Source organism: Crinia signifera, chromosome 11 (genome assembly GCF_055691185.1).
Source record: "Crinia signifera chromosome 11, ASM5569118v1, whole genome shotgun sequence".
Taxonomy (NCBI): domain Eukaryota; kingdom Metazoa; phylum Chordata; class Amphibia; order Anura; family Myobatrachidae; genus Crinia; species Crinia signifera.
In genome coordinates, this window is record NC_139227.1 from 87,414,587 (window position 1) to 87,432,192 (window position 17,606).

The 17,606-nt window shown below is 46.1% G+C and overlaps 1 protein-coding gene across 1 annotated transcript in view; it reads left to right on the top strand.

Moving 5' to 3' along the window:
* The window catches only part of TH (tyrosine hydroxylase), a 92,236-nt gene extending 79,525 nt beyond the window's left edge, over positions 1 to 12,711 (top strand). The window contains exons 12-13 of the mRNA XM_083165579.1: positions 10,333 to 10,466; positions 12,135 to 12,711. Coding sequence (XP_083021705.1) covers positions 10,333 to 10,466; positions 12,135 to 12,294 — 294 coding nt within the window. The 3' untranslated portion in view covers positions 12,295 to 12,711. The remainder of the gene's footprint in view (positions 1 to 10,332; positions 10,467 to 12,134) is intronic.
* The last annotated feature ends 4,895 nt before the right edge of the window (positions 12,712 to 17,606 follow it).

Sequence of the window (17,606 nt, forward strand, 5' to 3'; positions counted from 1 at the left end):
TATGCTGTCAGCAGCAGGGTCCCTTCGGAAGATGGGAACTAGCAGCGGTATTAATACAGCTACTAGTTCCCATCCGCCGCAGGGATCCCCGCTGCTGACAGCATATCCGCTGCTGGGACCCCGCTGCCGTGGCCCGTGGGTGCTTCTCACTTTCCATGGGTGTTCGGGCCCCGGAGCACCCACGGTTTCGGGGGCTATGCCCTTGTCTATTGGGTCTTGGGCATGCCTGAGAATTTGGCTGACAGATCATTTCTGTCAGCCCACATGTTTTGTCTATTGCTGAATGTAGGATAAAACAAAACATCTGATAGTACACTTGCCCACATCCCCCTGCTCCTTCCACCCTCCCATCTGCATCTGTCCTCCAATATCTGATGGACAGTATTTGTATTTCCCCTACTATGCACTAGATATCTCAGCTGCCATTTTTGAGGTCACAAACCCCCGGCCTCTCCTATAACAGCCTGTTTTGCTTGGATACTTAACCCATACTGTGAACATTTTTACTTGAAAGGGTCAAAAACATATTATGTAACTGGTTAGACCACACCTAGATCTAAAAAAAATGCCAGTGACGTCAAACCACCCAAGTAAAAAAAAAAATGAGGTTCTCGTATTTCACACTTCCAGCTACTGCAGACAACTGGGAGCACAATACGTGCATGTTAGGCATAGCCTGCACAGGAGGTGCTTACCAATGTCAGGATAATGTAAACCAGTGCACAAGGGTCTAAATCATCCCTCCCTGGCTTTACGTCATACACATAAAGTATTAAATACACAGCTGCAATCATTTCGTATTAAGATAAACAACATTTTTGTCATAACTATTGCAGGATTTTAATGTAGCTTCTGGTTTAATTACGTTTAAGTAACTGAGGGTCTTATATTGTGGTCGCTTATGCCATCGCTACTGCGATCCAATATGGAGGGCCTATAATTATGCCAGGTCTTGGAACTTTTCAGGGGTGTGGCCTAATTGTGGGAGTTGGGGCCATGCACCAATAGCAATAAATGTATTTGCAGTGCTGCACACTGAGCCAGGGGCAGGGGCAAATCCACACAGGCAGGGGAGATTACTCAACAGCATGTAGGCCTTTCCAACCAGCCTGGGCCCGCAAGGTTAATAGTACCTTCTCCCCTCTTCCCCTCTCAGCAGCCCTGCATGTGTATAGGGATGCATCATAAACCACACACTTGGACCTCTGAGCAACCCTACGCCCTCAATAAAGCCGCTGCAGCCTTTACAGCTGTGCACAAAGACACAGTCACATTCTCAGACACATCCTCGGAAGTAATGGTCATGGCAAAGTTTCACTTGTCACCTGCGTTACCTCTTACTGCCCTCCAGTGGCTGGCGTCCTAGGCAAATGCCTGAAGCTGCCTAGTGGTGCCGGCCCTGCCCTGTCCCCTACATCACACTGCATGCCCCTGTCACCTACATCACACTGCACGCCCCTGTCACCTACATCACACTGCAGGCCCCTGTCCCCTACATCACACTGCATTCCCCTGTCCCCTACACCACACTGCATGCCCCTGTCCCCTACATCACACTGCATGCCCCTGTCACCTACATCACACTGCAAGCCCCTGCCCCTATACCACACTGCATGCCCCTGTCACCTACATCACACTGCACGCCCCTGCCCCTACATCACACTGCATGCCCCTGTCCCCTACATCACACTGCATGCCCCTGTCCCCTACATCACACTGCATGCCCCTGTCACCTACACAGGGGCGGATCCAGGATAAAATCACAGGGGGGGCACCATGATAAAAGAGGGTTTAGGTGGGGGAGGGGCGGTGTTAGTAATGCCAGTGTACATGCTAAGAGAGTGGCAGAGGGAGGGTGGGAATGGGATTAAAAATAGGACCTGGCATTTAAAATACGCAGGCCCACCATGGCGACAAAAGCGAAGGATGCAGTTGTGCGAGTGCCGAAGGCGCGCTCCGGAAAAGGGGGTGTGGCCACTCAACAAGGGGCATGTCCTTGAGTGTAGTGTACAACACCATATACAACTTTTACACATTACGCAACAAAATACTAGACCCCATTATACTTGCCCCTTACAAATGATGCCAAATGGAATGAGCCAAAATTCACATAATGCCACATGGATTGAGCCAAAATTCACATAATGCCACATGGATTGAGCCAAAATTCACATAATAACACATGGATTGAGCCAAAATTCACATAATGCCTAATGGATTGAGCCAAAATTCACATAATAACACATGGATTGAGCCAAAATTCACATAATGCCTAATGGATTGAGCCAAAATTCACATAATGCCACATGGATTGAGCCAAAATTCACATAATAACACATGGATTGAGCCAAAATTCACATAATGCCACATGGATTGAGCCAAAATTCACATAATAACACATGGATTGAGCCAAAATTCACATAATGCCTAATGGATTGAGTCAAAATTCACATAATGCCACATGGATTGAGTCAAAATTTACATAATGCCACACGGATTGAGACAAAATTCACATAATGCCACATGGATTGAGCCAGAATTCACATAATGCCACACGGATTGAGCCAGAATTCACATAATGCCACACAGATTAAGCCAAAATTCCCAATACGCTTCATAAACAGGGACATTGTCCATCAAAGGCTTGCATTAAACATTTACACCATAATGTCCATTACACGTTAAGTTACACGCCATTATGTCCATTATGTATTATGCCAAACACCATAATGCCTATTAAAAATTATGCTACATAAGTGCTGCTTATCTACATGCTCATTGCCAAGGGTTCCATGCTCATTGCCAGAGGTTCCATGCTCGTTGCCAAGTTGGATTACATGCTCATTGCCAAGGGAGAATACATGCTCGCGGTAAATGGGTGACAGCCGCCGCCAGGCAGAAGTGACAGCCACTAACAGTGGCAGAGCCTGGCTGTATTCAGAGCACTGCAGGTCCCGGCTAATTAAAATAATACCCCTTTCACACCAGAAAATGCATTCCCAGGTTGGCCCCTTTTACAACAGCCTAGTCCCTGCATTTTCTGGTGTGAGGCGGAGAGAAAACCACCCCTCCCCCTCTTTAACCAGTTATCTCATTTAACCGGCTATATTTCAGTACCAACTGACCCATTTACATGAGACAAGTATCATATTGATTTGAGTGGGCTTTGAATGATATTGGTCCCGTGAAACTGGAACATTTGGTTCCAGAGTAATCTGCCATCAAAGAACATGAACAGCCATGAAATTACATTTCAAAAATAAAAAAATTGGTTTACATGCAATATCTCTAGAACCGAATGACCAATATGGACCAGCCTGGTATCATATTTAAGGCCCAGCGATTTGGAATTGAATGAGATCAGCCACAATCTTCTGTGATGCCAGGGAGGGAACTGGCAGCCATCGGAACTAGGTGGGGGTCGGAATTGCCGGGTCCCATATTATCCTATGGGGAAAAAACGTTACAGCTTTGCCAGGCGATATCTTTGGTTTCCGGGGGGCTAGAGACACGGGGCTGGGCTCGTTGGAAAGCCCTGGTCCTCAGCTACAAAATGAAATGACAGGGGGGGCACGTGCCCAGGTGCCCCCCCCCCTGAATCCGCCACTGCACCTACATCACACTGCAAGCCCCTGCCCCTATATCACACTGCATGCCCCTGTCACCTACATCACACTGCACGCCCCTGCCCCTACATCACACTGCATGCCCCTGTCCCCTACATCACACTGCATGCCCCTGTCCCCTACATCACACTACACGCCCCTGTCACCTACATCACACTGCACGCCCCTGTCCCCTACATCACACTGCATGCCCCTGTTCCCTACATCACACTGCATGCCCCTGTCCCCTACATCACACTACACGCCCCTGTCACCTACATCATACTGCAGGCCCCTGTCCCCTACACCACACTACACGCCCCTGTCACCTACATCACACTGCATGCCCCTGTCCCCTACATCACACTGCATGCCCCTGTCCCCTACATCACACTACACGCCCCTGTCACCTACATCACACTGCATGCCCCTGTCCCCTACATCACACTGCATGCCCCTGTCCCCTACATCACACTACACGCCCCTGTCACCTACATCACACTGCAGGCCCCTGTCCCCTACATCACACTGCATGCCCCTGTTCCCTACATCACACTGCATGCCCCTGTCCCCTACATCACACTACACGCCCCTGTCACCTACATCATACTGCAGGCCCCTGTCCCCTACACCACACTGCATGCCCCTGTCCCCTACATCACACTGCACGCCCCTGTCACCTACATCACACTGCATGCCCCTGCCCCTATATCACACTGCATGCCCCTGTCACCTACATCACACTGCACGCCCCTGCCCCTACATCGCACTGCATGCCCCTGTCCCCTACATCACACTGCATGCCCCTGTCCCCTACATCACACTACACGCCCCTGTCACCTACATCATACTGCAGGCCCCTGTCCCCTACACCACACTGCATGCCCCTGTCCCCTACATCACACTGCACGCCCCTGTCCCCTACACCACACTGCATGCCCCTGCCCCTATATCACACTGCATGCCCCTGTCACCTACATCACACTGCACGCCCCTGCCCCTACATCGCACTGCATGCCCCTGTCCCCTACATCACACTGCATGCCCCTGTCCCCTACATCACACTGCATGCCCCTGTCCCCTACATCACACTGCATTCCCCTGTCCCCTACATCACACTGCACGACCCTGTCACCTACATAACACTGCAAGCCCCTGCCCCTATATCACACTGCACGCCCCTGCCCCTACATCACACTGCATGCCCCTGTCCCCTACATCACACTGCATGCCCCTGTCCCCTACATCACACTGCATTCCCCTGTCCCCTACATCAAACTGCACGACCCTGTTCCATACAGCACACTGCATGCCCCTGTGCCCAACATCACACCGCACGACCCTGTCCCCTACATCACACTGCAGGCCCCTGTCCACTACATCCCACTGCATTCCCCTGTCCCCTACATCACACTGCACGCCCCTGTTCCATACAATACACTGCACACCCCTGTGCCCATCATACCGCATGGTTGCGCATGGACCAGAATAAGGTCCATATTGTCTTAAAGAAATGTGGGGCTTTATGAGTTTTTTCCAAGCTCTTCCAAAAAATGTCTCCTCTTGGCAAGTCTCTTATTGTTCCATTTATAGTTTATGGAAGTCCATAGGACAAAGGCATTGTATGCACTGATATCATTGATACAGTATTAAAAAACATTATCAGTGGACATCGGTTTGTTTCCATTCGCAAGTGTACGTTTTCCCAAGCTGATCCACTGCACCTTCACGTTTATAGTCCAACATTATGTTTGGTTTCTTGTCTGGCCTATCATTGACTTTTTTCATCTTTATTGAATGTGTGAAAACGTGAAAAGATGATAAAAGTAGTAGTAGTAGTACGTTTATTTATAAGGCGCCGCAAAGTGTCCGCAGCGCCGTACATAGCAAACAAAAAAATTATGAGGTAACGTACAGGGTGTGTTGAAAAATACAGTATAAATAGGGGTATAGCTGGTAGAACTAAAATCAGCATCAGTTCAGAAGTAGGTGTCAAAATTGTCGAGGAGACTGAAGATGAAGTAGAGGAAGGGAAGAACAGGACAGGAGCACAGGTGAGGTAAAGAGGTAGGGTGAGTACGTGAGGAAGGAGGGCCCTGCTCATAAGAGTTAACATACTAAAAATAGGTGGGTGGACAAACGAAAAACAATAGGATAAGTAGGAACGGAGGGGAACGGAGGCAGGATAGGAGGATCAAAAGAGGTTAGGAGGAGGGATAGGCTAGTCGAAAAAAGTGGGTTTTAAGGGAGCGCTTGAAGGAGGTAAGGGAATCAGAAATCCTGATGGGTGGAAGAGGAAGAGTGATAAACAACCAGCCAATCAGCTCCTACCTGTCCTGTTACAGGCTGGGTTTGAAAAATACACAAAAGTACACTGCGCTAAATACAGTCAAATACCAGTGAATAAAAGCAATAGTGTGCCAATGATGTGAAAAATGCTTATTTAATGTAAACCATAAAACACAATTAGCTCCCCTTTTCCTCAATGGCAGAGGAGGGGGGGGGGGGGAGAGAGAGAGAAGGGAGGGGTATTAAAAGAAGAGGAATATAAAAAAAAAAAGAGGGGGTATTAAAAGTCCAGTTCATACGGTACCGTATAGATAGAAAAGCTTCAAATAAATGGGCCCGTTCCTAGAATGTCTCTCGAGTGGTAGCTGGTATTTTGTATCCAATGTGCCCAGATGTGGTAACGATGGCAGGTACTTTATGGAGGGGCAATCTCCTGGTGTAACAACTCTGTCCTAGGTAGGGCAAATGTGGGCCTCAGATGGAAGGCATCCAATTGTTTGCTCGCAGTCACAGTGGAAATGTGGCAAAAATGTGGGGGTGAGAGACTGGTCCGGATCCAAACACTGATAAATATGGGGGGTTAGAACTGGAGGGTATTCCTCTTAGTCCACCAACGCGTTTCGCCAGGTCTCTGGCTTTATCAAGGTGGGTTTGAAGAATGACAGGTAGGAGCTGATTGGCTGGTTGTTTGTCACTCTCCACTTTATCACTTTTTGAAGCTTGATACATCTGGCCCACTATATTCATAATTTTCCCAAGTTTTATTGTTAAAGTAATGTGTGTTTCAAAACAGTTACGGTCACTCAATATAATATCCACATCGGGTCACATTGACCTACACAGTACATTAGTATTAACTACATGAAAAAATAATAAAAATAGAATACTTTTTTTTATCATAACAACTATTTGCCAAAAATAAAAGTAATAAAATATGGAAATCATAATTACATAAATAACGAGCTGACACAGAAACAAATTTTGTTTTGGGTCAAATAGACCCGAACAGAACAGCAGGATTAAATTTAGGGAGGCCAATCCCGGGATTGAAAAAATGAGCTAGGATTGTCATCCCTACAAACAGTGACTGCTCCCCAGTCCACCAAGTTCAGTGCTTGAAGTGTCGGTGTGCCATACTGTTGCATACTGGCACACTTCGAGCACTGCATTAGAGAGTACATAGTATAGTAAAATATAGTAAATACTACTAGTGTATGCATGATAATGTACCAAATTAATAACAGTAGATTCACCATTGTTCTGTGCAGAATCATGTAACATATATAAAATGCATTATTTATGTGCACAGTCTAGAACCTGATTACTATAATTAGAGGTGGGCCCCCAGCAGGTGGAGCCCACTGGGGTTTCCCTTGTGCCCGTGTTGACAATGTACGAGAAGAGAACACTCTACATTGCAAGAATTATCAGTCACGTAAAATAACGCCAATGGTACAAATCTCGTAATATGACTGATTTCCTCACATATAAGACAAGCTACCACTCCTACTGCAATGCTTTGGACACTGCCAAACAAACATACTACCAATCTCTCATCTCTTCTCATGCCACCAACCCTAAGCGACTTTTTAACACATTTAAGTCTCTTCTGTACCTTCCCCCTCCTCCCCCACTAGATACTATAAGTGCACAAGAACTTGCCTCCTACTTTATGGACAAGATAGATAACATCCGAGATGAAATGGTATGCTCCACAACCTCTAACCTTCTTTCTTCCCCACCTGAACCCTCTGGCACTTTCTCTTCATTTGAGCCCACAAATGAAAAGAAAGTATTCACACTCTTCTTATCCTCCTACTCTACTACCTCTCCTCTTGATCCAATACCTGCACAAGTTATTAAAAATCTATCTCCTGTGCTTATTCCAACTTTAACTAAAATCTGCAACCTCTCTCTTGCTACTGGTACTTTTCCTTCTCTGCTCAAACATGCAGTGATTACTCCCATTCTGAAAAAACACAATTCTGACCCTAACTCTCTCTCTAACTATCGTCCTATCTCTCAGCTCCCATACCTCTCCAAGCTATTGGAGAGACTTTTCTACTCTCGCCTTACAAACTTTCTTAACTCTCACACCCTTTTAGACCTGTTTCAGTCAGGCTTTTACTCCCAACACTCCACTGAGACAGCACTGACTAAAGTGGTGAATGATCTGGTAACTGCTAAGTCTAAAGGCCAGTACTCACTACTTATTCTTCTAGATCTTTCTGCTGCATTTGACAATGTGGATCACACTCTTCTCCTACAAACACTACACTCCCTAGGTCTTAATACAGCCCTTTCCTGGTTCACATCTTACCTATCTGATCGCTCTTTCAGTGTTCGCTTCTCTGACTCTACTTCCTCTTCACTGTCAGTCGGAGTTCCGCAAGGCTCAGTATTAGGTCCTCTGCTTTTCTCAATCTATACTTCCTCTCTTGGATTTCAGTATCACTTGTATGCGGATGATACTCAAATCTATCTATCAACCCCAGAGTTGTCACCAGTGGTTTTAGGCCGAGTCTATGATTGTCTCTCTGCCATCTCATCTTGGATGTCTTCTTGCCAACTCAAACTCAATATTTCCAAAACAGAATTACTTATATTCCCACCAACTAAGAACAGTTACCATCCTTATATCTCCATCGCTGTTGACAACCCAACAATCAACCCTACCCCACAAGCTCGTTGCTTAGGCATCATCCTCGACTCTGAACTGTCCTTTCTTCCCCACATTCAATCTGTCTTCAAATCATGTTACATATCCAAAAATATGACCGTATCTCACACAAGACACTACTAAATCTCTAATCCATGCACTCATTATATCCCGCATTGATTATCGCAATAGTCTCCTAACTGGTCTTCCCAAGAGCAGACTCTCGCCACTGCAATCCATTTTAAATGCTGCTGCTAGGCTGATCTTCCTCTACTCGCATATAAAGCTATTAACCATACTGCACCAGCATATATCTCCTTACTTATCACAAAATATCTCCCATCTCAACCACTCCGCTCTGCACAAGATCTGTGTCTCTCTTCTGCACGGATCACTAGCTCCCATTCACTATTACAGAACTTTCATCAGGCTGCTCCCATCCTATGGAATGCCCTTTCATAAGACTCTCCGCTAGCCTCCAAACTTTCAAGTGTTCCCTGAAAACTCACCTCTCCAGGCAAGCCAATCATGTTTAAGTTCTACACACATAACCCTCTGAGGCACTTATGTATTATTTACAGTAGCTTCCCTTCTGGACTTGTAACTTGGTGGGACTGCTATGCTATTACTGGTGCCTGCCCTTGTGTTTCCCTCCTATATCCCTATAGATTGTAAGCTTGCAGCAGGGCTCTCTTACCTCCAAGTCTGTCTGTTGTTACCCAGTTTGTTTTATCACTGTCTACTATTGTAAAGCGCAACGGAATCTGCTGCGCTATATAAGAGAATGTAAATAAATAAATAAAATAAATAAATTATAGCGCTATGGTATGTCCAGACTATAAAAAATGACCACAAGAGGGAGTATGTGAGCAAAGAGAACATTGGAAAACTTCACCTTCCACAACACAATCTTGCTTGGACAACTTCAGGATAAGGGCGATCATGAAAGCATAGCACTACAGCTATAGCACTACAGCATAGCACTACAGCTATAGCACTACAGCATAGCACTACAGCAATAGCACTACAGCATAGCACTACAGCTATAGCACTACAGCATAGCACTACAGCTATAGCACTACAGCATAGCACTACAGCAATAGCACTACAGCATAGCACTACAGCTATAGCACTACAGCATAGCACTACAGCTATAGCACTACAGCATAGCACTACAGCAAGTGGGGGGTGAAGAGGGGCATGGGGCTGCTCCATTAGCATATGGGAGTGCCCAGTGTTTCATGGGCGTTCCCATGAGCACACTGGGCGTCCTCATACTAATGAGGTCATGACACGGTGGCGGGCAGCTGACATCACCAGATGTCAGCTGCCCGCCCATTTCCTTCCCAGTGTGCCCGCATATGTAAGTCACTGTTATATGGGTGCTCCTTCCACATCTTTCGATGGTTGGAAATCACCTCTCTGGTGTCTTACATCTACGAGCGCCCTGTGCGGGAAGTGGGTGGGCAGATGACATCCGCTGACTTCAGCTGCCTGCCCCCTGCACCCATTTCATTGGGAAATCACCCATGAAACGCTGGGCATTCCCATGGGTGCAGCGCTTTGCCGCCGCCCGCACAGCTAGGTGTGAACAGAACAGCGAATAAGCAGTTGGCTCACCCGCTTGCACCAGGCGGCTGCACATGCGCATAAAAGTATAAAATCATCGCTCCCCTAGGCAAATACGCAGGGGAGCGAAAGGACCAGAATAAGGACCATAGTGTAAATGTTTACATGCATGTGGAATATTGAACATAATCCAGACATTTCTGCCTTCAGCACTCATTGTCACCTGAGCCAGAGGTCCGACTCTTTGATCCAGACGAAGCAGCCATACAGCCGTATCAGGACCAGAACTTCCAATCAGTCTATTTTGTATCAGAAAGCTTCGCTGATGCCAAGGAGAAACTAAGGTATGGGCTCATTCTTCATGCAGGTAATCGGAGAATACTAACAGCATGCTTTATGTTTGCACATCACATGACCACTTAGGGCTTTATGTATACTGTACAAGAGCACATTTCACAAACCTCTGCGGCAGATTTTGGAAAAGAAAAATAGTATAAGGCTTTTTAATGATGCAGTAAAGGTGAAGCCATTGTATGATACTATGGGGGTTATTCTAGTTCACTCTTTCTGACAAAATCCTTCTTAGATGGACAAAACCATGTGCACTGCAGGTAGGGCAGATGTAACATGTGCAGAGAGAATTAGATTTGGGTGGGGTTTTACTTCAAAGTGAGATCTTTATTGCAGTGTAAACATAATGCAGCCAGTATTTACCCTGCACAGAAACAAAATAACTCACCCAAATCTAATTAACTCTGCACATTTTACATCTGCCCCACCTGCAGTGCATATGGTTTTGTCCATCTAAGAAGGATTTTGTCAGAAAGAGTGAACTAGAATAAGGCCCTATATGTATTACCATAATTCTGTTTATTGGCGTGCGTAGGCTCAGAGCAAAGGGTGTGTAACAATTCTCTGCCTCCACCCTGGCCCATAGGCTGCCCACTCTAACCAACACCCCTTGGGACATAAGCTATCCTGCCCTACTCGCCCTGGAGTGTAGGGTATTAGTAAAACATGTCAAGACCCCAGTGGGGAAAAAACATATGACATTCTATAGGCAAGTAAGTGAAAAAGGACTCAAGATCATGTGACATGAGCAGGGTCAGCTGGGTGGTAAGGTGAGTGAGGTTGGAACTATAAGTAGTGGTTGAAACGGTGAGTGGCAGTTGTTGGGGGGGGAGTAGCAGGGGTGGATTTATGGGTGAGGGCGCCCCTAGGCACAACAATAATGCCGCCCCCCCCCCCCCCGCCTAATTGTATTACTGTGACATTTTTTATTTGTTATTCTGTATGTATATTTACTAAGTAGGACAGTTTATCCATTTATACTCTATTCAAAATGGAATATGGTACAGTGCAGTAGATAATTTGCAGTTACTGGTACATTTCAGGCTGACAGTACTATCACAAGCATCGGAGTGCCGCCCCCAAACATGTGCCGCCCCTAGGCACGTGCCTCACATGCCTAATGGGAAATTTGGCTCTGGGGAGTAGGCCCCCAGAAACTACCAATGGCTTTTCTCTATTTCAATATAGCATATTCAAAAAGAGGGAAAAAGGAGGAGGCAGTTAAGGCATTCACCACCTCTGTAACACTTCCCTCCTGCCCAACAATGCCATTAGCCTCCTTCCCCAACAAGGCGCATGCTGCTGTAAACTCTGCTTGGGAGGACTGCGGAGGCTGCAGCCACTAAGCAGTATAAATATCGTCTCTCTCCCTGCATGATATGCTGCACACCATTGCTCTGCTGCTAGATAGTGTCCAATGGTAACAGGCACGAAGGAAGTATTATGAAGGGGTGGGGTGAGGGGGTGGGGTGGTTCCTGATGCCCCCTTATCTCTGGATCTGTCACTGCTATTCAATGCAAGAGATGCAGGTAGTAGACATTTAAAAGTAGGGGTTGATCTGTCTGAGGGGTATGAGGGTATATGCCCTGCACATGCCTGTGTCTGTGTATCGCATTTATATTCTGTTCTGAAATCATACGTTCCATTTTCTTTCTAACAGGAAATATGCATCTCGCATAAAGCGGCCTTTTGCCGTGAAATACAATCCATACACTCTGAGCATTGATGTTCTGGACTCCCCTGGACGTATTCAAGGTTCCCTGGAGCAACTTAGAGATGAACTACAGATACTCACCAGCGCTCTTAACATACTTTCCTAACACTCACAATGCTGCGGACGGCACCTCCTGCGTCCTAACACATGCTTCCTTAGTGTATCATCTGCTTTACATTCTCAGCATCATGTTCCAGATGCCCGTTCACCAATCTCCATATTGCAATCTCCTCCCCATCGTCCAGTATCTCTTCTAGACCAGCCCAATGACATCATGTTTTTCTCCTCTGATACACAGCACTGCACAGTGTAGCTATTATACTAGGGAGGTAAGCAAGGGTCAGACACTTACAGTATATGGTAGAGATGCTTGGTAAATGGTCCTCTGCAAACCATCATGTCATGATACTCTTCCATTTCCCATCTGCATCATTATATACAGTAATTATTGTGCTTTCTTAAACATTTTTGAAAAATGAAATAAAAAACCATCAGAGCATCTGACTATGGAGACGAAACTTGGAATTGGAAAATGAAAAAAAAAAAAAAAAAATGCAAACTACAAACTATAATTTTAGCCTACTGAAAAATAGTACTGCAGCTAATGTTTGGGAACCAGAGCTTATGCTATAGTCAAAGGTGTTGATTGTTCAGTTGTATGTAGGCCAGACCTGATCCTGAACTGACCTGAACTTTAGAGCAGAGAAGGGAAAGGGGGGACATGATAGAAACTTATAAATATATCAAGGGCTTTAACAAGGTACAGGTGGGAGACATTCTTCACAGGAAGAGGAGCAGCAGAACACGAGGACATGCACTGACACTAGAGGGAGGAAGATTCAGGGGAAATGTGAGGAAGAATTACTTCACAGAAAGAGTAGCAGATAAGTGGAATAGCCTCCCAACAGAGGTGGTAGACGCAAATACAGTAGAACAATTTAAACATGCTTGGGATAGGCATATTGATATCCTTACAAAAAAATAAGGATCAAATATGGTTTGAGGTAACATGTTTAAAAAAGGTGCAGACTAGATGGGCCAAGTGGTTCTTATCTGCCGTCAAATTCTATGTTTCTAATCAACCACGTTAACCATTCTGACTTACAGACAAAAGATGTTGATTGCTTTCACCAGAGACATATCATGTATTGTATACGTCCAGCTCTGTTATCCCTTAGGTCAGGGGTGGCCAAACCTGTCCTCAAGATCTACCAACAGTTCATGTTTTTTCAGGCAATCTGTGGATCTAGTAGGAATGAATGCAGTAGGTTTGAAAATGTGACAGGTAGTAATGACTACAGTTGTGCACCAGCTAGGTGATCTGGAAAACATAGACCGTTGGTAGATCTCGAGGACCGGTTTGGCCACCCTTGCCTTAGGCGAAGGCGGTTATGATCCACCATACACCTTAACTGACCAGTGACCAGTCAGTGGTCTTCTTACACGGGCCTCCTCCTCTTTTAACACGCCCCTGGGTGGCACCTCTAGCACACCCAAAATTACAGGATTGCAAATAGCTGCTGCTTGTCCCCAGAACTGCTTGTGATTGGATGGAAGCAGACTTGAAGGGCCACATATGGCCCTATGGTATGCCAAATTAAGAGCCACATGGGCTGGGGGTGAAAATGTTCAAGGTCCTGTACTGAGAAGGAGAGTGCTGTGGCCTGTGGGTCTGGCCATTGCTGTGTGGGTGTGACTATTGCAGTGTGGGTGTGACCATTGCTGTGTGGGTGTGACTATTGCTGTGTGGGTGTGGCCAGAGCAATGTGGGCATCTACACTTCAGCACAGTGTCTCCCAAACTAGAAAACTTGTATCACTTTGCGAGAAAACTAGAAATGTAATTATAATCTATATCTATTTATGTATGACCGAGTAGACAGACATTGTCATGATGATGGGCCTACTTTTTATGTGGAGACCCAAAGCTGGATTTTGGCCCTGACCCAAGGGATTTCTGATACCCATCATCCTATATGTGAACTATTGAATCCCAATACATATGGTCACATTTGAGGAATTTACACCCAAAACCTCAATCTGCACTTGGTGACTGCTGTGCTCCTGTTGCTGTGCCACTGAATATTAACTTCATGCCATAACACTATGATTTACAGTATTTTACTATCAACGGGCTATTTACTTAGGTATAGCAGATAAACAGTTGGTATAGCTGAAATATATTTTGTTGGAAGCAATTCCTTTGTAGACCAGGCTTGCCTACCCTCCCGGAATTGCTGGGAGGCTCCAGAAAAATCCGGGAAGGTCGGCAATCCTTTTGCCTGGCAGCCCCCACATCCCCCTTTCTTACCGCACTAATTTAGCCGCCCCCTACTCGCGGATCCGCGAATCGCGGCATTTGCCTGGATTGGGGGTGGGGCTTTCAGTCATCAGCCCCGTCCCCACCCCCTGACCTGAAGATCCGGCTGTCCTCTCCGGGCTTCTCCCGGACAGGCTTCTCGAAAAGTCAGCAAGTATGTTGTAGACATGTATGCAGCTCAGATCATGTTTATTATGCATGTGTAATACTGCATTTATTGCACATACAAACATGGGCTGCATTTCTCTGCAAAAAAAAAGCAAAAAACATTTACAGCTTTTGGGCGAGATTCTATATAGCAGAGATGCGGTAAAAACCCCGTTTTCGGGGTTTCTACCGCATCTCTATATGCTATATTGTGCCTCCGCAGTGTCAGCGCTGCGGAGGGAATCGCCAGCAAAAGCTGGCGAATCCCTGCAGAAGCCTATGGGCTTCTTACCGCAGCGCTGTTTGAGGGATCCGTCACGGATCCCTTCCAGCGTGCCCTGCGGCCGGCGCCGGGGTCTGCGCATGCGCAGATGGACTCCCGGGTCACAGACCCGGAAGTCCAGCACCGGCACCGCATCGCAAGGGACAGCTCTTACCGCAAGAGCTGTCCCTTGCGTTAATAACGGCATATGTTACAGCATATGCCGTTATTAAAAATGCGATGTCCGGCGAAGGGGGGCCGCGGATGTTATAACATCCCGCCCATAGTGTAAGGCAACAATTATCACATTTGTTACCCCAGTGAGCATGTTACAGCTCACCTTTAAGAAGTTAACACTTAGTTAACAGTAGTTAGGTCGACATAATTAAGGTTGACACAATAGGTTGACAACCGAAGGTCGACAGGCCTTTGGTGGACTCATACAAAATGCCGACATGCCTAAGGTCAACAGATTCAAAAGGTCTACACAAGCATTCTGTTGACATTGGGAAGGTCAACAGTCAAAAGGTCGACATGGGCTGTTCACATTTTTTGTTGCTGACATGTGCCGGCAGGTGGTATTTAATGCCCTACCATCAACTAGGGCGTGGAGGGAGAATATAATATTGTGCCCGAAGCATAGCGAGCCGTGCGAGGGGGCGTGGTGCACCGACACAGTGTCCATGTCGACTATGTCGATGTTCGGGACAAAAAAAGTGAAAAAATCTGTGTCGACCTTGATTTTCAACCTTCCCAATGTTGACACACTGGCTGCCTGTGTTGACCTTTTGACTATGTCGACCTTAGGCAAGTCAACCTTTTATCTGAGTTGACCTAAGGCCTTTAGACCACCCTCAGTGGTCGACATAATGTATGTCAACCTTAGTTTGGTCGACCTAATGACCCAAAACCCTGATAAACTGAAATAACAACTTTTTAATAGTATGTGATGACATGTCTGTACACATCCACTCTTACTGGGTTGGACTGAGAACTTTCAGGAACTGGCGACTAGTAACTATAAAAACAGTTTACAAATAGACAAAATTGATATTGACATTAATAGTAACTATAGGTGAGAATATTGTCAGCTTATAAAGAAACATTGTTGCCATCTTAATTTATCAAGCTTTACAGCAAAAGTAGTTGTTTTTTGTCTCATGAAACCACATAACTAGTTCCATATCTGACCACAAGAGGGAGTATTTCTTCAAGTTTCCGATTTGGATTCCCCACTTATGTTAACTACAGGATGTGATCCTTTGCAGAGACAGATGTGATATTGCCTTTTTTTTTTCCTTGGGCTGGGGGTGGATGTTACAGTTGCCAAATAAGTTTCCCCTGGTAAACATGGACGGATTTCCCATTTGGCAGGAAGATAACATGGGGCTCCTTACAGCATATTTAGGTTGGGTTGGAGTGCTGGCTGTTTTGGCTAAGAGTTACACTACACAAACATTTAGGGTTACTTCAGAGCTGAGGATTTGCATATACTCACAGCTGTGAAATCTGCATTTTGGAATTAACACATTCCACAGAAGTACATATGAGGCCACACGTATTTATTATTATACACCCATCCCTTATTGTAATGGGTACTTAGTGAGTCTATGCTTGCTTATAAATGGCCATAAACACAAGTATATCATCATCAACATTAGTGGTTAACAGTTTATACTCTTAAGGGGTCTTTACAGGGGTGTGGCCAGAACTTTAGCAAAATCTTGAAAGTGCCTCTGGCCCAGTGCTTTTAGATAGACAGTTCTCAGTGGCAGTTGTTGATTTTAAATGAACCATACTAGTGCCCTAGTACACATTATGTCGCATTGTAGGGCTGTCAGTACACATTATGCAACTCATTACCCCAATTCACATTATGACATACAGATGTGTACCTTTCAGTGGCGGTTTTTACCTATGGGCTGCAGCCCCTCCAGATAAAATCTGACGCTGTCCTCTGTGAGACTGCTCTGGCTTCACTGTGACTGGTAGTGACTTCCAACCTGCCAGTCACAAATGGCAGTCTCATTGGGAGGTGTTCCCTCCCTCCGAGATGCCTCTATATGAGCTGCTGAGCAGCAGCCCATAAAAAATGGGTTCTTTGCATGCGCAGTACGAGGACGATACTGCACATATGCCGGACCTGTGACCCTGAACATGCCTATGTGGACTGCTGCAAATGCAGCCCATAGAGGCTGAGGGCCAGTCCATGTGCAGTACTGAAGAAGCTACTGCGCATGCTCCAGCCCCATGGCGGGGACCAAGACCGGTTCGGGAGCAGCAGTGGCGGGGAAAAGGACCAGGAGTACTGCTGCAGCGGGCGGTGGTGGTTCAGAGGTAGGAGCAGCTGCTGGTCCCTTTACAATTTCCGCCCAAAGGTGTTTGCATCGCAGGCTGCATGTGGCAGCACATATAGTAGGGGAAAGTGTTCCCGCTACCCATACAATATCAGAGAGCGCAGGTGGAGATAGCCAGGAGCATTACTTTAAAAAGGGGTGCTGGTTGAGGTATAGTACATTAGCAGAGGTAGCAAGAAGCTACCTATACCTAGCTTAGCTTATACTACCCATAGGTTTGTATGTGGGCACCAGTAGTAGGGCATGTGTGTACGCAAGCTCCTGCTACCCACTGCCTTGAATGGGGAAGCTGGTGCAACATCATTGTATGTTGACACATCTGTACAGTGTCCC